The following is a 19792-nucleotide window of genomic DNA, read 5'->3' on the forward strand; positions in this document are numbered from 1 at the left end:
CCCCCTCCCCAGATGTTTCCGCACTAAATGACAAGTTTCTTTTGCAGAAGCAGAAATTGAGGTCGATATGCAAAAGAAAATAGGTGCAAACCCAATGGCTGGCTGGAGAAATGCTCGGAAGGTGGATGGGGAGAGTCTGCGGGGCTTGCAGCTACATCTGTGCAAAAATAAATGCCGGCTGCTGCCGGTGGGTGCTGCCGGTGGACGTGCCTGAGCAGCCTGAGCTGGGTTAAGCCCTGTTCAGCTTGTCTCTTGAGTAGCTGCCAGTTCTCTGGATCCTTTTTTGTTTCAGCTCCTCCCCATGGTGGGAAGCTGAGCTGGGAGGCTCTTTGAGTTGAGCCGCTCCGCTAATAGGCATTTATAAAAAAATTTGATGAAAAATCAAGTCGTTATTGCCAGCGTCAAGGAGGTGTCACGCACGCTCTTAGAGTGAGAAGTTGTCATCCTTTGGCCGTCTCCTCTTGTCAGAGGTTCTCTCTGGGGATGCTTCAGTGGTGGTGTTTAATAGCAGCTGTTAGGCCGTGCAGTAAATCCCTTTCTCTCCTGCCACCGCCCTGTTCTTTCCGCTCCCCTGTCGGCGTCCGTGACGGTCTCTGTGCGGAGAGGGCGCTTGTCCTTGCTGAGCTCCCAGCCGGAGCGCCAGGCTCTGTGCAGAGCGGGGTTAGGGTTCTTCTGAGGCATCCCCTCGGTCCTCTCAATCTATCCCTCCTCCACTTGGTTGTTGGTGTACCAGCAGAGTGCTCCCATAGTCCCCGAGGCTCCCGCCTCCCCCGTATATCCTGACGGGTTTTGCTCTGTGCGTCAACGTCTTCCCCAACGTTTCTGTGCGATGATCCAGGCAGCGTCCGGTGCTGTTACACAGACCTTTCCCTCGAAAGGGGCAGCGTGATGCAAGGAGGGGTAAAGAGCAAACTCCTGGGGCTTCTCACCAGTTACCACAAAAGCTTTTTCGCCACCTTTTCCCCTGAGCAGACGGGTCGATGTCATCGTGCTGTCTAAGCACAAAGGCAGAATGCACCACGTTTGTGCCAGCCCATGGTCTTCCTGGAAAGCTTTTAATGGTGCTGGTACGCCTCCCCGCTCCCTTCTGGAGGTTTTCTCTGTTGAAATGCCCCTGTGCATCGTGTCGTTGCTGTGGCAGGGCGGTTGGGCTGGGCTCAAACCAAGCTCTGGCTGCCCAGGTGGAACCTGGTGCCATGGCTGAGCTTGTCCCAGTGTTCTGCCCGGCTCTGGGGTGCTGCCAGGTTGGGACTTTTAGAAGTAACAAACCCACAGGTCGGCGTGTGCGTGGCTGTGCTTCCCTGCTGCTGTTTGCTGGGAAAACCAGCTGCTCGGCTCGGGCAGGGCTCCTGCTGCCTGTGGCTGTGTGGGAGCTGTTAACCCCTGGGTCCGTCACGTAAGAAAGCTTTTGAGCTGAAGCGGTGTTTGTGATGGATGACTGTTGCTGTTGCTCGAAGGGAAGCTCGGGCAGCAGCCAGTCCTCCACTGGGCTAAACCTTAGGAGGCTTGGATTTTGTGTCCAGCTTCGTGCTGCCAGACTCGAACCGCAGAGCCAGTCAACGGTTTACCAAAGTGGTGGAAAGGACCAGTTGAGAGCTGGGTACTGCTGTAGTGGTTTAATGTCCTTAAACGCTGGTCCTGCTCGGTGGCACCTCAAGTAGCTGCTACGATCAGGAATATTAGGACAATAAGATGAAAACTATTTTGTGGTTTGAGTTAGACTGTTCTTTAGGGACGTGGAGGTTGTGGAGGGAAGGGTCTCTGTCTCCATCCCCTCTTCCATCTGGGCAGGGCCTAGCGCGCTGGGGATGCAGCAGTCTGAAGCATCGCCATTAATAATACAGTGGGTATTATTCAAATGAAGGCTGCCACTTTCCCTTTGTGGGAATAAACCCCTGGGTAATCACGGCGCGTACTTATCTGTTCCTATAATTGCTTTCTGCAGAACCACTTCAAAACCAGCGGGGCTGGCAGGATGCTGGTCTCCCTCCTCTTCCCCCGAGCGAGCCGACCCCTTCGATGCCTCGTCCGGGACTTGCCCCGTTGCAGGTGGCGGTGGCCAAAGAGGGCTGGCTGCCCCCGCAGGGGTCTGCAAACCGCCTGGGCAACCTACAGCAGCGACGTGACCCCTGTCTTCACCAGGGCTTTGGCTTTCGGTGATAAAATTGCCATTGTTGACCAAAACGGTGAACACACTTACAGGGACCTTCTCAGCCAGAGCCTACGCTTGTCCCAGGAGATCTGTAGAGCTCTGGACTGCTCCAGCAGGGACTTGAAGGAAGAGAGGATCTCATTTTTGTGTCCCAATGATGCCTCCTACGTGGTGGCCCAGTGGGCTTCCTGGATGAGCGGGGGCATAGCAGTGCCCCTTTACAAGAAACACCCCGTGCCCGAGCTGGAGTACGTGATTCAGGACTCGCAGAGCGCTCTCGTCGTTGCAGCGGAGGGATACGTGGGGAAAATAGCCCCTAGTGCCGAGAAGCTGGGAGTCCCGCTTCTGCCGCTCCTTGGGTCTCGTAGTGATGGATCCGCAAGTCGTGCGGCGGCGGAGGAGGGTCCCTTGGCTACCTGCTCCTCCTGGAAAGGCAGAGGAGCCATGATAATCTACACTAGTGGGACCACGGGAAGACCGAAAGGTGTCCTCAGCACCCATGAGAACGTGCAAGCCGTGGTGAGTGCTGCTTTCCCTCTGCAAAGCTCTTGCCGGGTCCGGGCCTTTGAAGGCGCTTCGGGGGGGCAAACCCCGCAGCACCACGTGCCGTGCCACCGCCGAATTCCTGCGCAGAGCCGTGGGGCTGTGTCTCGCGAGTCCTCAGCACCTCGAAGGTGAACACACGGTGTTTGAGGCTCTCAGCCTGGTCCTTTTGGTGTTGCTGTGCTGCAGCCGCGGGCAGACGGCCTCTTCTCCCTGCTTGCCTGGAAAGCAGAAGGGATGAGACCTGTTGTAAAAAAAAAAAACCAACACTGTTTTCTTTGCACTTTGCTTTTCTTCACTGTGACCAGGAAGGGATCTTTGCCCCCTCATTGGGATCTAACTTAGCCCAGCCCCGCGCAGCACTGTGTGAAGTCTGTGCATTATTCAGCTCTATATCCCCAAGGCAAAAAATCCATTAGCTCCCTGAGCCAAAAGGAATTAAAAGTTTGAACGAGCCTGCTGCCTCCCTCACCAGTTGGTTATCGCTGCCTGCCACCGATAGACTCGTGCCATGAGGGAAGAAGGGCAGGGAGGGCGTCGTGCCTCACGGACGCCGCCGAGAGCGCGAGTCGTTCGGGGTGCGCGGAGCCTGCGGCGTCGGGAGGGGTGTGAAAGCCTTGATGGATAGAGCCAGGGCTCGGCTATATGGGGCAAAGAATCTGCTCCCTTACAAATATGCTGGTCATTTGGGAGGCGGCCTGAGCAGTCACCATCTTTTGTGCTGTCTTGTAGAAGGGCTAAAACCTGCTCCCTGCCCTGTGCGAGAGGGTTGTGAATGACACGGCTGAATTCCGCTGTTCAAATGCCTTTTTTTTTTTTTTTTTATTTTTAGATGGCTGGAAATACGCTTTCCAGTTGCTGAGGTTGGGTTCTCAAGGGCATTGTTCACCCAGAAGCCCGAGGTCTAACGCTTTAGATAATTATCCCTTCATAGCGGAGTATTTTAGAAGCTTGATATAATTTTTTTTTTGCTAACACGAAGCCTCCCTTCCGTTTGAGGCAGTGATTTTCTGCTCCTACTGACTGTCCCTTGCAGGTGCTAAAAGCCCAATGTCGTCTGTGTGCAAACTATGTCAACAGAGTTCTGGGAAAATCGGTTTTTTGATTACTATTTCTGCCAATTCTGCATGTGCAGCAGCAGGCTAATAGTTTTGTAGGTCCTCGTTAAAATCGCTGTTGGCCGTTTCTCGGTAACGAGGAAGGACTTTGTATATGAAGACACAAGACACATACTGAGGAGGTACAAGAGGTGTTCCTCTTGCATTCTGCTGTTGTGGTGGGAATTTTGCTCGTGCTGTCCCTAAAGGAAAGGTTTTTGTGCCCAGGCATCGTTCCAGGAGGTCTGGGGTTTCTGCTGCCGGCTGTGCCCAGGGGATCAGGGGCTTTTCAAGCAGCGAGTCTTTCCTCCTGCCCTAACGCTGGGTCGTACTTTTTCTTCTGCAGACCACAGGGCTGGTTGACAAATGGGAGTGGAGGAAGGAGGATGTTATTCTGCACGTGCTGCCTTTACATCACGTCCACGGGGTGATCAATAAGCTCCTCTGTCCTCTCTGGGTGGGAGCGACGTGCGTCATGTTGCCCGAATTCAGCGCGCAGACGGTAAGCCTGGAGGGGTTGCGCCTTGGCTTTCAAATTCAGCAGGGAGACCCCCGTGCGTCGTAATTATGGCAACTTTGGAAACAAGGTCTTCAGGAATTCCAGCCTCTTTAGCCAGTGGCTGCCTGTTGTTCCCAGTCCTTTCAGTGGGACACCCAGTCTGGGGTAAACGTGCTCGTCTGGAGGCTACAACTTGTGGAAGCGTGATGTGTGTAATCGTGACGCTACACTGCCCCTCCTCGTGATGTTGGGGGTCTCTGACTGGAGGCGGGCCCTTCTGTGTACCCGCTGAGAGCATCTGCGCCCAGAACAAGGGTTGTTAATTTTCTAGTGCCAGGAAAGGTGGAAATACTGGATTTTTCTCGTGCGTGTTAGCGCTGTGCTGCTTGAAGCCGTGCTTCTTGGGGGCATTTTTAGTAGCTTGTGTTTTCCCTTCCGATCCTACCTCCTCGGTGTTTTGTATTACCTTATACAGCACGACACAGGCTTTAGAGTTCCTTGCAGCCCGGGTGAGAGAAAGACTGGTACCACTTGCCTGGAGACATTGCCCTTCCTCTGCGGAGAAACAAGTGTTAACAGATCTGTCGGTTTAGGCTCAGTGACGGGAGAGAGACTTTGCAAAGCAAGAGCTTCTTGCAGCCTTACAGGAAAGGTGGCTGGAGGGAAACCTTGCTGGAATGCAGCAGGGCCACGTTTGTAAGGCGGTTTTCTAGCTGAGACGGGAAACACCAGTCCCAGCGCTCTGCTTCGCTTTTGTGCCTTGCCGGGGTGGCAGACAGCCGGCCTGAAGGGAGGCAGGAAAGGGCCTAGAGATGGGGCAACCAGCAGCAAGGTGGAACCATTTCCCCAGTTTACTGGCCCCTGGGATCCAGCACCGTTCACCTACACCTCCCGGTGTCACGGGTGGTGCGAGAGACCTTGGAGTCTGCGGTGTCGCTGTTACAGGAGCCGTTGGGCTTTCAGGTGCTGCTGCCGCCTCGTAGCAGGAAGGAAACGTGTTGTCGGTGCAGAACTCCCTGGGAAAGCGCAAAGAGCCTGTCAAGCCTGTGCTTTGTCACCCCACAGGCTGCTTTACCTGTTCGTAGTTATTCGTACGCTGGGTGGCCTTGTCACGCCGAAAGGACAAAGTGCAAAGGTGTGGGATCCACCCAGGAGCCTCTGGGCTGCTGTCGGGCGAGGGTGAGCTCTGCAGGACCGTGTGGTTCTTCGTGGCTTGTTTCTGCTTCTCGGCGGAGCAACCACAGAAAATGCACGCTTCCTTTCTCGTTTCAAGATGGCCCTGGCACCTGAACGCCCTCTGGTTGCTCGAGCCCTGATCCTTTGGGGGTTGGACAGCCTGGAGGGGCAGCTCTGCGTTTGCATGTCCAGAGTAAACAGGTAGGATGCGTGGTAGAAGGCGGCAGGGAGGTCCCCAGGCAAGCTGTAGTCAGTGCTCTCTCCTCCATGGTCGCGGCCAAATGATCTTCCCCCCATCTTTAGGGTGCGGCAGGGACGTGTGCCCCACCAAAGCTGGGGCTCGGAGCGTGCCCGGTGCTGGTGAGGTGGCAGAAGAGCGTGCTGGCAGGCTGGAAGCAAAGCCAAGCCCTCTGGAGGGCGCGTTTCTCCACGTCCTGTGCCACCGGTGATTGATTGTCCCTTATACCCTTGCGGGTTGGTTTGTTGGTTTTTTTTTTTTTTTTTTTTTCCCCTCTGCTCTCTCCCGACATCTGCAAATCAATGAGCTGACGTTGAAGGATGGGTTCAGGTGCGGGGGAGCGGGACACCCCGCCTGCCTGCTCTGATCAAAGCTCTCCCCTAGACGTGACAACCAAGGGCAAGCGGGGACAGCGCTGGAGGCGGCCGCTTGACCCCGGCGGTTGAACTTGGGCAGGGAGGTCGGCGTGGCAAGCGTGCCTGCCGCAGCGAGCGCCGCGCCGAGGGCTCTCAGGTGCGGCTGGGCTCTGAAGGACGTCATTTGCTTTTCTATTTCTTTTATTTGTATTTTATTTTATTTTTTTTTTATTCCCTTTATTTTTCCGAGGGCCTCCCCTGGGAGCTGGAAGTGGTTTGATCGACACTACAAAGAAAGCGCATGAGGGTAAATAAGGCTTTCTTGTGGAGTTTAATGCAAGCTGCCTTTCAGTTCCAGTCTATTTTCACCAGCTGTTTACAAAATGCCCTTTGCTACCGAAATCAGCTTTCAGAAAAGCAGCGCAGTTTCAGTGGAGGATTTTGCAGAAGGAGCCTGAGTTTTGCTGTGTGCTTTCTTTTTTTTTTTTTTTTTTTTCCTTCTCCTTCCCTTTGCTGCACCTTGAGAAAGCAGCCAATTATAGTGTGATATAAAGAAACTCGAATGGCAGCTAAAACACTTGACAGGCTGATCAAAACAAGGCTAGGAACTTACTCTCAACCTGCTGCAGACATATTTAGCCTTGAGTGATACTGGCAAGGGTTCAAGAGAAACCACAGCAGCATGCCCAATGTGTGTTTGGTTTCTAATCACTAACACTTCATTATACAAAATAAATACTTTATTATTACAGTGTTTATTAAATTACATAATTTGCGGCATGCCTTATAGTCATGGATACAGATGCCAGTCTGGTTTCGGTGGTGGGAATAATGCTTTTTTTTTTTTTTTCTTAGTTAGAAGACGTTTCAAGCCCCAGACCAAGGCTTGCTTGTTGTTCCCTGCAGTGCAGTGTTAGGAGGTGGCGTCTTTCAGCCCCTTCTGTCTGCTTTTGGTAGCTGTCCAAGGAAAGGTTAAAAATCAAGACTGTGGAGTAACCCCCATGTCCTGACCGACATCCACTCCCTTACTAAAACAGCATCTGATGTCCGTGGCTGCGTGCGAGCTATTGCTGAGGCCACGAGGGCTCATTAGAGTGTATTGAGATGCCTCAAGCGTGAAAGTTGCTGCATAAAATCAGATTCTTTTTATTAAATGAGGACATCCATTACTTTGCACTAGCTACTGTACATGTTATAATTCACTTTATAGCACCATCTGTTAAGACTGCCTTGCTTAAGCTTTCCGTAGCATCTTTTTATTGTAAGTTATTAAAAAATACGGCTGTGTCTATTAATCATTTATTAATAAAGGGTTTATAAATGGACCCTTAATTTCCAGCCTTACAGTCCACTCGTACATGATGTGCCGAGTCCTCTGGTGCGTGTGCTCCTCGGGGAGCAGCGTGTCTCCACGGGGAGCCCTCCTCGGGCCGCTGCCTGCAGACCGTGGGAGCGGAACCCGGGGCTCCTGCCTGGGCCGCTGGTGCTGGGGAGGGACGGCGCTGCCTGCGGGGGGGGGGGGACACACGTTGCGTGCGGACTCGGAGCGGGCAGGAAAACAGCAGTGAGCCTGAAAGGGTGCTCCTCCCAGCAGCTGCGTGGGGCAAGGGTGGCTCTGATGTTGCTGTTGGGGTTTTTTTATCCGAGGGTGAGAACTGGGAGGGCAGAAACCTCCTTTGGCGCCAGAGCAAGCTGCAGCCTCAGCATCCCTATACCATCCTCCCGTCGTAGCTTCCTTCCCAGCTGAGTTTCACTTCTCCAGCTGCGCTGTTCCTGTCTGCAGGCAGCCAACATCTCAGCTGCTTCTGAGCTGGTTTGGAATGCCTGCCTTTTTTTCTTATGCCAGGGTAGAAATTTGAAAGGTGCTGGATTGGCACAGGTTTTGTGCAAGCTGCTGGCCAGAGGAGAAGAGATTAATGCCTCTGCTTAAGGAAGGAGCGCCAGGTGAGCCTGCTCCTTAACTGGGCGTCAGAGAAAGCCTGTGAGCAAGTGCTTTTCGGAGGCTTCAGGGTTTGCACCAAGCAGACACTAGAGCCTCTGTTCCCCAGCGACTCCCTCTCCATCTCCCTTCCCTGCATCGATCCCGTGACGGCTGCTGAGGCTGAGCACACCTGGTGGTGTGACTGTCACTCGATGGAAATGTCAGCGAGCCTGGCGAGACAGACCCGGGGGAAGCCGGGTGTCCTCCGTGCCGGTGTTCTTGCCCTGGCAGTTGCCTGTTGGTGGCCCCGTTCCGCACTGGGACCTGGCTGGGCCGGGCCCCCTGTGGACAGGAGCCTTTTGGAGCAAGGCAAGAGGTCAGTGTCTGCTTTGCAGGATCCCCTGCCGAGGCTTTTGGCCCAAGTGGATCCACTCTGAGTCTGAACAATGGGAACAGCTTGTCTTTCCCTACGACCACCTCTGATCTCGCCTTGAGGGGAAGATGTTTTAATAGCAAAAGGCTCCCTGTCAGCTCTTCGCATTGATAAATGTGAGATCAGATCCCAGGAGGTCTTTCAGTCTTAAGTGCGGAGTAGGGAATAAAAGTATTCGAGAACATGAAGGGAAAAAACTTGCTCTGAGGAGTGATGGGGGAAGCTTGGAGAAATCTCAGCTCCGTGTGACCTAGTTGTGGCGTGCGCTGCCCGCTCGGCTCTGCTGGGCAGGTTTCGAGCTGTGGTGTGCTGCCTGCAGAATGACAACGCTGCCTGCGCCCTGCAACCTCTTCCGCGATAAATATGCCGAGATGCAGATTTATTGCCCTAAAGTTCCGAAAGGAGCTGTTGTTTCGGTGCCAGCCTTACTGCGTGTCTGACTTAAGGTGCCTCCGAGGATCAAGCCCTCGAAAAAAAGTCGTACCCGGTTTTACAATGTCACAGGCAAAGCCATCAAAATCGCTAATTTTATTTGGACGCTTCTTTCTAGGCGTTTGTCCTGGTGGGAGTGCTGCGTGCCCAAAGCTAGTGCGCGATTTGGGACTAATCCCCCTGACGTGCTGTCACCCGTGGCAGCGTTTTCCCCGTGGTGGGAGGGTGTCGCAGACCTGATGCTCGTCGAGGTTGTGTGTGTGTGTGTGTGAGGTGTTGCTCCAGGGTGGCTGCTGCACCATGTGGTTACACCCCTGGCTTCCTGGCCAGGACCACCAGCCCGTGCTACGTCTGTCTGTCCTCGCTGCTGCTGTTGTCTGTGCGAGCTGGGCTGAGGGTGGGCGCTGATGCTCTGTACCTTCGCTGGGGGATCTGCGGCTTGGCAGCCACGGTTGCCTCCGGGAAGGAGAAGCGTGCGCCGCGGCAAGCCTCTCCCCTGGATCTGTCGCTTCTGCAGACATCACTCTGGGCGGCTCTTTTAGTTTATTTTTGAAAGAAAAGCAAACCCGAGCAGAGGAGCCTGATCTCCAATAACCAAGCACGGCGAAGAGGCCGCTCGTAGCGTGCTGGGGACTGCATCTCCCACCCAGTTTCAGCTGGAGAGAGGCGATTGTCTTTTCATCTGTTAATGGGAGGCTTCAGAGGCGTAATTTTATTTCAGACTCAAAGAGGAGTCGGTGGAGGGAGGAGCAGGTCACTAGTGAATGGATTATGTTTGATCACTTCTCACAGACCTGGCTTTAAAAAGTTAGAGTTTTTCTTCCCGTCTCCCCAGATCTGCCGTCTGTCCTCAGCATCTGTTACGGAGTAATGCCTTTTGATGTGTGTGGGGAAATATAAAAAATGGAACCAGAGCCTGTCATATTTACTTAGATTACCAGGTCCCAGGGAAAGCACTTGCTCCTTTCAGTATGCCTACAGCATAGGAAGGGTTTAAAAGCTTCAGCCTGGAATGCGGCGGGGCTGTCAAACCTCACTGATGAATAAATGATTAAAACCAGAGTCACGCAGAGCACAAACAGTTTGGGGTTATAACAAACATGAGACGGAGCCACCAAGGGCCCCGTTTCCCTTTGAAGAGAAGACTGTTTCTCTCCCTGCGTCTCACTCACGAGCCCTTCGGAGGGAGCAGAGCTCCCCTTGATGCTCTCCCGTCCCGCGTCGTGCCCCTCCGGTAGCAACAAACCACCGTCGGACGTAGGCGCGGGGCCCTGCCATCCCTTCGGCGCTTCCGCGGCGCTACGGGACCGTCCCGTCCTCGGCGCTGGGCCCGGGGTCTCGCCCAGCGAGGAGCGGGCTCGGCTGCAGCCGCGGTGCTGCCGGGCGCTCTCGGCGACGCTCCGAGGACGGCCGGCAGCCCTTCTCCTCGCCGGCGGCGCTCCCCGCACGGCAGCGATCGATGCGAGGCGCGAACCCATCTCCCCGCTCAAAAGGGAAGTAAAGGGATGATTTAACCTCGCGTTAGGGGTATTGTGACTTTGGAAAAGGTTTTAAAAAAGATTCAATAGCAGCTGCAAACGATACAATCGTTTTATAGAAGAGAGGAGCTGTTCTGTCTGTCGACAGCAGCGCGGGCTGTCTGTTACCCGTTTGCGGTCTGGGGGGGGGGCGGAAAATCCATGCTGATACTCGCTTCCTTTGCAGCTTTTAGGCATTTTTGCCTGCATCTCTTCTGGCTGGTTTTGGGAGCCCTGTATCAGGCAAAGTCTCGCAAGATTTAGCATACAAATGGTTGTTGCCGCCTTCTCTTCGTTTCTTGCCTTAGAAGATGCCCAGATATTGGGCGATTTGGTGTTTTCTGTCTCGTTTACGGCACCGCGCGTCTCCCCCTGAAGGTGAGGCCTCTGTAAAGGCAAAAGACGTTCTTGCCTTTTCTCCTCTGTGCTCGCATCTCTCGCTTCGGGTGATCTTAGCAGCTCTGGAGGCGGGTTGGGAGGGTTGGTCTACGGAAGGACCGTCTCTTGGAGCAGCTTGCATGTTCCTCTGTCCTCCTTCACCGTCGTGCCATCTGTGTGCTGGAAGAAAATACGTGGGAAAAATCTTACAGCTGGGTCTGTTGTTTTGTACCCACTGGTGTAATTTTCTCCTTTTTTTTTTTTTTTTTTCCTTTTACTGATGGCAAAATCCCACTGGCCAGCCCGTGGAATTGCCCAGATACGCTTTTGTGCAGTGGGAGGGGAAGAAAATCAGGAATGTCGGGCTGATGGGAAGGCTCTTGGGAACAGAGCGTCTCTCGCTTCTTTGCTGGCTCAGCCTGCCCTGGGCTTTCGCTGCCATTGTTGCCGATACGAAGCTGTTCCCACTCTTTCTTTCTTGCAGTTAGAAACTTTTTGTTTCTAGCCCTCGATTATCCTAAAAGGAATCTTGGTTCACCTCCTGAATATATTCCATGGGAGGCTGCTGCTTCCCTTGGGTCCGGTGGGCGCTCAGTGCAGAGCCCGGCAGCCCCGGCACGCGGTGCCGTGTTTGTCTCCAGAATCCGTGGCTTTTTAAAAGAACTCGGAGTCCTGGGGCATCAGGTGAGCGAAAGAAAATGAAATGATGGGCTGCCAATAGCCTGTCCCCGGGTAATGGATGTGGTGACGGTGACACGTGGGGTAACAGAGGGCGAGATGGATTGTGCTGCTCTAAGCCTGACAGCGTCGGAGGGTGCCGTGCACTGGAAGGGCAAAGCTGGCCCCTTGCTACGAGCCTGTCCAAGCCCCGGGATTGATTGATTAGTCCCAGGTAACGAGACTTTCCCAGTCTCTCAAAGCGTGAAGTTATAGTTCTAAAGCAGAAATAGCTGTTACAGCTGGCTGGGCAGCGACCAGCCCTCCGGACGGCTCGGGGTCTGCGGAGGGCTTGGGGCCACCAGCTTTGTACCACGGCTGGGTGCTTAGCACCCTTCAAACACATGGGTAGGATCCAGATTTGGCCGAGCAGGAGCAGAGCAGGTGGGGATGTTTGGCTGTCAGCAGATCACCCCGGCAGCTGGTGGCACAAATCCAAAGGCAACTGCTTATCTTCAGGAAAGGGGCTGTTGCTGGGGCGAGTCGGACTGACACGGAAAAAGCTGCTCCTGTTGGCGGGGTGGTGGTAGAGAGGATTTTATCTGGGGCAGGAGTTGAGCAGGCGTGAGAGGACAAGGGACTCTGGGGTGCAAGAGAGATCTGCTGTGTTTTGAAGTGACAGTTTTGGGGGTTTTTTCCCAAATCCGTATGAAAATAACTCTGCTGCGTGGCCAGACTGGAAGTCTGCCTGCGCTCCCCGCAGCTGCTCTGGCCTCGTGCAGGCAAAAAAAACCCCAACGCACAGAGCAAGGGTCGAACAGCCCCGAGCATCTGTCTCCCTTCAGTGCTTTCGGCACGGTCCTGATCCCTGCTTGCCGTCACGCGTCTCTCCCTGCCCAAGGCAGTGGGAGCACCGGGCTGAGGAGAGCAGCTCTGTGCATTCAGCCCCTGGCTTTGGAGAGGTCCTTCTCCATCCTCCTGCCTCGAATGGGAAAGATATTGAGGGGTTGAAGAGAAAAAGATCTTTGGGGAAAGAGGCTGGGAGGAGTACGGTGGGGGTTACATCCATCTAAACGCAATTTTGCCTATTCTGGCTCGTTTTAGGGGATCATGCTGGTAGGTGGTGGTTTTGCCAGGGAGTATGATGTTCCCTCTCCAGGCATGTCACCCGTCGGACCAGGCAAGTCCTGTTGCTCCTCAGCTTTCCCTGATGCCACGGGGATCTTGCAGCGCTCATGTCCCAGCTCCCGAGGTGTCCGGGGGGGTTTCCACCTTGTGCCTTTGTCTCGCTCCATCGAGGACCATCTCCGGGCTGGAAGGCAGCGTGAAGTCCCTTCTGTTCGGTGGCACGGTGCCTTTGTTGGCCGTGTCCTGCTCTATTAAGAATAACAACGTGGTGGTGGTGGTTTTTTTGTTTTTTTTTTTTTTTTAGGAGCTGATTGTTCTGAAGCAGTGGAGTGAGAGACGCGGGGGGGAGGCGGCACCGGCGCAGCGAAGTAGAAAGTAATGAAATGGAGCCCGAGCGAGCAGGGTGGAGGGGAAGGGGGCAGAGTGACAGCATGAAGGAGAATCACTTGTTCACCTTCAATCAATTCCTGCTTTTCCTCGCCGTCGTGTGCGCCTGTGTGCAGCTGAGCGTGCACGGGCAGGGAGGGGAGAGGCGGCGCGCGTTGTCAGGAGCTGTTAGGAAATACATTTGTCAACAACGGGGCAGGGACCGGAGCAAAAGGAAAAGGGCGTCCGTCACCGAAGCCTTTTATTTATTGATGCCTTTGGATTGCTCCTGTCTTGGGAAGAGCTTACCTAGGGGGGCAGAGTGACGAGGTGTGGAAGGAATGGGCCCGCTCGCCATGTTTGTGGCGCCTACCCGTTGCGAACTGCTCCCAGGTAGGGCTGCTCAGCCAGGGCAGCAGCTGGGGTCGCTCAGTCTTCAGTCCACCCCTCAGCAGAGCCAGCTCCGGGAATTTGGCCCCGTTTGTAGTTCCCACAGGTCAGCAGGAGTCGCAGCTGAAGAACGTCTGTCCCGCAGGGACCGCTCCTCTCGGGAGGTTGGTGTAGTGGCCCTCCTGGCTAGCTGCTGTCTCCTGCCTGCCGCTGTTTGAGCTGCGCTTTCTGGTGGCTGATCTGAGCTCGCTGTGGGACACGTCGCTCTGCACCCGCTCACCAGGAGGTGACCGTTTCCACCGCAGTGGAGTCTCCCCGTTCCAGTGCGTGATTTTTCTCTTCCCACCTCTGCCATCTGCCTTACGAGCGTTTCTCCCTCAAAGGCTCGAGATGTGCGGGCTCCTACCTGGGTATCGTGTTCTTCAGATGTGGCTTCGTGTCTTTCCAAGGAAGGGCCCCTGTGCTCTGAGAAACGGCTTTGTGTAGCCTCTGAAGAGTTGTACGTGATAAGGGGATTAACTGATTCTGCCACAAGCTTTCGTCTTCGTGAGCAAGTTCTAAACCCTGCGGTTTCCATCATCTTGTGCTCGTTGAGAGGAGCTGGGTGATCCACGGGTGGGATGCGAGAGTTGCATGTCGTGCTTTGGGCAATAAGCATGACAAAGGTTGGGAGCTGTTGTTCTGGATCTGGATGAGGATGTGATGCACACAAGAGGCTTCCAGTGGTTTATACTCTCCAGAAGCCTTGGATAGCAGAGGTTTCACTGTCTGTGACCAGCTTAGGGTGGCTTAGTTTTGGACAAGCCTGCTGCACTCCTTTACCTCGGTTTCCCCTTGCACCATAGGAGGGAGCAGTGGTGGGGCTCGCGGCCCTGTGAAGTGTTTGCAGAGCCCTCCCTTGTGAACCTCATCAAAGGTGCTGAGGAGTCAGCACTGACGACTGCTCCCCTCTACCCTGAGATGGATTTTTATACGTGTATGTTCCCTTCCTTTCTAGGTTTGGCAGAAGCTCCTGAGCCCCCAGGCTCCCCGTATCAGTGTCTTCATGGCAGTGCCCACTATCTATGCCAAGCTGATCGAGTATTACGACGAGCATTTCTCTCAACCACAAGTCCAGGCTTTCGTGCGTGCCTTTTGCCAGGAGAACATCAGGTGGGTGAGCGGTGTCCCTCTGGGCGAGGGCTGCCGGTGGCAGCCCCTGCCGAAGTTTTCCTTTCAGCGTCACTTCTTCGCAGTGCTGGTTGTTGTGCTTTAGTGTCTTTGACAAGAACCAGGGTGACGTTATTTAATTATGAGCCGCTCTTGCACGGTGAAGCCAGAAGGGGTCTGCGTGCTCATTGTGTGTGTCACCCTGCGTAACACCAGACTAAGGACTTTGTCCTGCGACCCGAGCTTGTACTGCGGTGTCTCTTTTAGGAGGCTGTCCCGTCTCAAAGAGCCATATCACACAGAGAATCTCCTCTACGTGAGGAACGTCCTTGGTAGTGGTCAAAAGGCTTTTGGGGCGTAAGGTTTTAGGTAGGAGCAGGTTTTCTGTAACCCGGTGGTAGACTGCAAATTCCCTGGAGCGAAGGTGGTCTCGGATACTGTTTTACATGGGGTTTCCTCGTGCAGGTTAATGGTGTCAGGCTCAGCAGCCCTGCCTGTGCCTGTCCTGGAGAAGTGGAAGAGCATCACTGGGCACACGTTGCTGGAGAGGTATGGGATGACTGAGATTGGGATGGCGCTTTCTAACCCTTTGCATGGAGTCCGTGTCCCAGGTAGGAGTCTCTAGAAGGGTGCATGCTGTGTGGAGGCGTTTGGCTGCGGAGTGTTCTTGGGGTTTCTCGTCCCATATCGCCGTTTGTCATGGCTGGGGAGCGGGCTATGGCAGGAACAAGGATGCTGGTAGGGGAATTGGCGTTGGGAAGCCAGGAGGGGGGCATGGGTGCGTGGGAAGTGGCCGGTGGCTTTCCCTGGGATCAGCGGCCGTGGTGGATTGTGTGTGCAGAGCTCGCAGTGGCGCGCGCTGTCCTCTCCAGCCAGGCTGGTTCTGCCCGGGAGGCAGAGCCCATACTGATGCTTTGTTATTTCCAAAGTCTGAGCGCGTTCAAGGGCTGTGGTGGGACTGCATCTTCAGCTCCTGCTCTGGGAAGTGGTGTTCATGTGTGGTGTTGGCAGAGGATTCCCCACGCAGCAGTTCACGTCCGACCGATCGGTGCTGAACATTTAAGATAGGGTGTCTGCTCACTCTGATTTTAGGCGAGTTTCTTGACTCTTCAGGGATTACAAATTGTCACACCTCGGTGTACACTCTGGTTCTGTTCTCTCCTTGTCTTCCCTCACTTCTCTTAGATACACTTTGCGACTCCTCTCCGTAGCTGTACTTTATGTAACCTAGAAATAAATTGATCTGAAACATTAAAAATATAAAATGCCCCCACTCTCCCTTTGGTTAAAAACGTGGCCATCTGTCTGCCGAGCAACCCAGCCCACCACTATGCCACCTTCTCCTCCCTGCATGCTGTCTGCGCCGGCATGGCACCATATGCACCGTCGTGGTCTCCGGTGTCTTGGGGGACCGATGTTACCCAGGGGGGCTGTCCTGGGCGTTGTGGCTTCCCACAGCTCCCCAGTCGCACGGGGTGCAGCAGCCGTGCCCCCTGCAGGGATCGCGCAGGGCGAGGAGAAGCCACAGCTCCCCCCGCAGTGCCGCCTCAGCCTGAGGACAGCTCTGGGGCAGCGTGAAATACAGACTCTGGTTTACTTGGGCAGAGTGACTGTCGTCCCCCCACCACAGCTCGTCCAGAAGCCCCATCCCTGCAGGCTGAAGAGGGAAGCAGGCAGGGAGACAAGATTCCCACCTGCACGAGCTCGAGCTGCCTGTGAGCCCCGCGCTGCAGGGTGACGGTGTGGAGATCACTTCAATGTCCCTGCGGCCTGGTTATGTATTTCCTTCTCATTCATCTTCAGGAAGGGAAATGAGTGGAGGCTCTAGAAATATCCCAGGAGGCAAAAGGAGAAAGGAAATAAGACTGACAGCGACATGGGCAAGACAGGCGTGGGCAGCTCCTGCTCCAGAGCTGGGTGGCCGTGCTCCTGACCAGAGCTGGGGCAGGGTCCCTGAGGGTACCGGGGTCTGCGGGGGAGCTGGGGACATCTCGTGCAGCTACAAGCAGAGGGGCTGGGGATAAAGGCTGGCTGGCTGTCACGCCAGCCACCGTCCAGGGGCTTGCTGCAGCCCCCAGAGGGGAGAGAAGTATCTCACGAAGGTGTGGATCAGCGAGAGACCTTACAGAAAGAAGGTTATAATTGAATAGGCTTGATTAATTTATTTCAGGAAGTGTCAGTTGGGAAGCAGATGGGTGAAGCTGAGGCATAATTTACTGGAGCTGTGAAAAAGCTTTTGATATAGTACCCCATTAGAGGCTGGGATGTAAGGTCACCAGGTAGCACAGCGCGAGAAAGTCGACTGGGAGTCAAATGCAACGGTGGGCTGGGAAAGAGAGGCTGGGCAGGATGAGGAGGGAAGCACCCAGAGGAAAGGCCTCAGCCGGCACTGGTGTTACAGGGCGGCGGTGACCACAGACCCGCCCGCTGGCCAAAGCAATTGCTAGCTTTATTTTGGAAAAGGAGCACCGCAAGTGTGGGGCTTCACCCCGTGGGTAAGTCTGGGGATCCTCACGCTTGCCAGGGGATTTCTCCCGGAGTGGAAGCAGCACACGTCCTCCTCTACTGCTTCGTGAGCCTCTGAGGAGAGGTCCTGGGGCTTCCCTCGCCCGCTTCCACCCGCTCGGTGTGGCTGGGGAAGGGTTGAGGCCTCGGTGCTGCCCATCCCGTGTCGCCACCGGTGTCCCTGGCAGCGTGGCACCGCTCTCCTGAAGGGGCAGGGGCCGGGGGTGGGTTTTAACTTCCAGAAGAAGAAAAGATGAAAAGATTTGAAAGATAAATGTTTGCTTGTATATGGTTAAAACCCTGCTTAAAATGCCTCTGTTTTCACCAGCTCTCATTCTAATCCCCCCTGGTGCTGTTACTGTGAAGGGAGATGAATAATTCATAGATGGAGAATGCCTCACTGGGCCTAATCACCACTTTAATTGGAGGTTTAGATCAGAGGCGGCTAATAGCTCCTACAGCGGGGACTCCGTGTATTGTTGACAGTGAGATCGTTGAGTGCCTTATCGTTGGCCTGTTTCAATTCTCCCAGGACACCACCGCACATAACAGCATCAAGGTCCCCAGATACCGAAGGACACAGACCGCAGGGCCAATTAAATTTATCTGGGAAGAGCTGACAACTTTTTTAAACAGAGGCGAACCGGTGAAAGAATAATAGTGTCACTCCTTCCTGACTGCAGCCCGGCTGGTGCCGGCTGAGCTGACACCGCGGGCGTGTTGCCAGCATTTCTTAACATTCAGGAGGCTGCAAACTGGGAGAGGGCCGGGAGGGAGCGAGAGGGGAAGGAGCAGGGGTTTCTCCCCAGTTTCCCCTCGGGATTAGGGCTGGGGACAAAAGGAAGCCGGTGCCGAGTGTCGACCCCCTTCTGATCACCCCCGATTGCAGTCGCCGTGAAGCCAGGACCTCCGGTGCTGTTCCTCTGGGAACAGGCTCAACCTTCTGCTGACCTGTTGGAGTCGGCACAGCGTGTCTCCTGACACGACGGGTGGGCCTGAGAAGCTCTAGTCATTGTTTTTGCACGAATTTTATTAATACTCTCAGGTTGTTGTAGCTCTAATCGACGTTGTGAGCATTTTCAGCCTTTACAGATGTGTGATTTCCAAGTTTGTCAGTTTTCCTAAGTACCAGAAAGCCTTTTCCAGACTGAATATAAGGAAACAGCTCTCCGTGAGGGACCGATTTTACATGTTGCTTTTACTTTAGGAGAGTAGGAAATAAATCGCTGGAGCTGTATTTGCAGCCGTGATCTGAAATGCTGTGTGGGACACACGTTGCCTTCTCTGTGTCTTCAGATTTGCCTGACAACGCTGTGCTGGTCTCTGGCATTTCGTTCTCAAAGACTGAGACTAGAAGTGGGCGCTCATCATTGAGCCCGGCTGCCCGTGAGTCGGTCCGTTACGCTTCCACCTTGGGGCCAGTAGCTTGCACGCGGGGAAGAAGCACCTTCCAGGAAGGCACCCATCTCCCTGGTCTTGATTTGAAGGCTTCCAGGGATGGCAAGTCTGTGAGAGCCCATGGCAGCTCGTTGCGCTGGTTGCCGCTCCCCCGGCGAGCTCTGCAAGACGGCCTTTGCGGCGCCTGCCCGCCGTCCCTTGCCGTGGCTCGCAGGCAGGTTGGAGGCTGCACAAGGCGTTTTTCACAGCGTTCCCGTAGAAGTCAGGGGGGTGGCTTCAGCCAGCTTGGCCTGCAAGTGTTTGGGGTGTTTTCCAGGACCCGTTACTCGCTTTGAGTCCTCCTGGAGCCTACCGTGGCGGGGACCAGGCTGTTTAAAATACAGAAATACCTCCACACGGCACCTCCGGGCGCTTCTGCTGGTGACTTCTCCTGGCACGTGCTTCTCCCTCCTCACCCTGCTGCAGTCCTGCGTCTCCGACTCTTGGCAGTGTCTGGCCCTGAGACGAGAGCAGCCCGAGCAGGACCTGGCTGCGTGGTGGCTGACCTGAATGCCGAAGGCAATTTCAAGCTGAGCAGACACACATCACAGAACTGCCACGTCGCTTTCTGTTTATTTCTTGCCAGATTTGCTAATTGTTCGGGTAGTTTCGCTGCAATAAAATCTCACTCCCTCATAGCCCATCTGCTCTTAGCCGATCCTGCGGGGATGCCATAAATCTGGGCTACGACGACATATCTATTTCCATGGCAACTGACCAATGTAGCAAACAAAATCATGATGTCATAGATAGCGGCTCTCCAGGGCTTGGGCAGGAGAATGAAGCCGGGGTAGGGAAAATGCTGCTTGAAATACCGGACGACAGGGGGAAGGCAGCGCTGAGCTCCAGGTTCTGCACAACCCTGTTCTAAGGACTCCCCAATGTCGAGCTGATCCCAGCAGGGCTAGAAAGCATCACCAACTGGAGGCTCTCCAGGGGAATGATTGATCATCTCTTAAAATAAAGAGTACGCTCACTGATTGAAGCTCAGGCCTGTCCAGTCCTCCTGAGCCACAGATTGCTCTGTGCTGACGTCCCTCTCCCCGCTCGCAGGGGATGAAAGTCACGGGCATCAGCTTGCGGTGAGAGCCGTCTCGTGCTGTTGAGATGCAGAGTGAAACCTGCTGAGCCAGCAGATGCCCACGACTCCTGGTTGCTGCTGAGCCTGGAGCCCCCCATCAGCCAGAGGTCACAGGAACAAAGCTGCCCTTTCTTCTGCGCTTTCAGATGCTCACCGAGAAGAGCCTGCGCTAAGCCAAGGGGTGGGAATGCTGCAGGCTGCAGGTTGGGGGGCTCTGGGTCGCAGAACCGTCTTGGAGCTTAATAGCAGTCCTTCGTGACACTGTGTCGGATTCCCTGGCTTTGAAAATTGAAACTGGTGGAAGAACGGTGTGGCTTTGATCTCTGCTTTTCTCCTG

The 19792-nt window shown here is 54.6% G+C and overlaps 1 protein-coding gene across 1 annotated transcript in view; it reads left to right on the top strand.

The window, feature by feature from the left end:
* Nucleotides 1–1975: 1975 nt before the first annotated feature.
* ACSF3 (acyl-CoA synthetase family member 3) overlaps nt 1976–19792 on the top strand; it is a 61367-nt gene continuing 43550 nt past the window's right edge. The window contains exons 1-4 of the mRNA XM_086468883.1: nt 1976–2671; nt 4139–4294; nt 14281–14435; nt 14898–15043. Of these exons, the coding sequence (XP_086325009.1) occupies nt 1976–2671; nt 4139–4294; nt 14281–14435; nt 14898–15043 (1153 nt within the window). The remainder of the gene's footprint in view (nt 2672–4138; nt 4295–14280; nt 14436–14897; nt 15044–19792) is intronic.

This window comes from Leptosomus discolor, chromosome 8, assembly GCF_034619465.1.
Source record: "Leptosomus discolor isolate bLepDis1 chromosome 8, bLepDis1.hap2, whole genome shotgun sequence".
Classification (NCBI taxonomy): domain Eukaryota; kingdom Metazoa; phylum Chordata; class Aves; order Leptosomiformes; family Leptosomidae; genus Leptosomus; species Leptosomus discolor.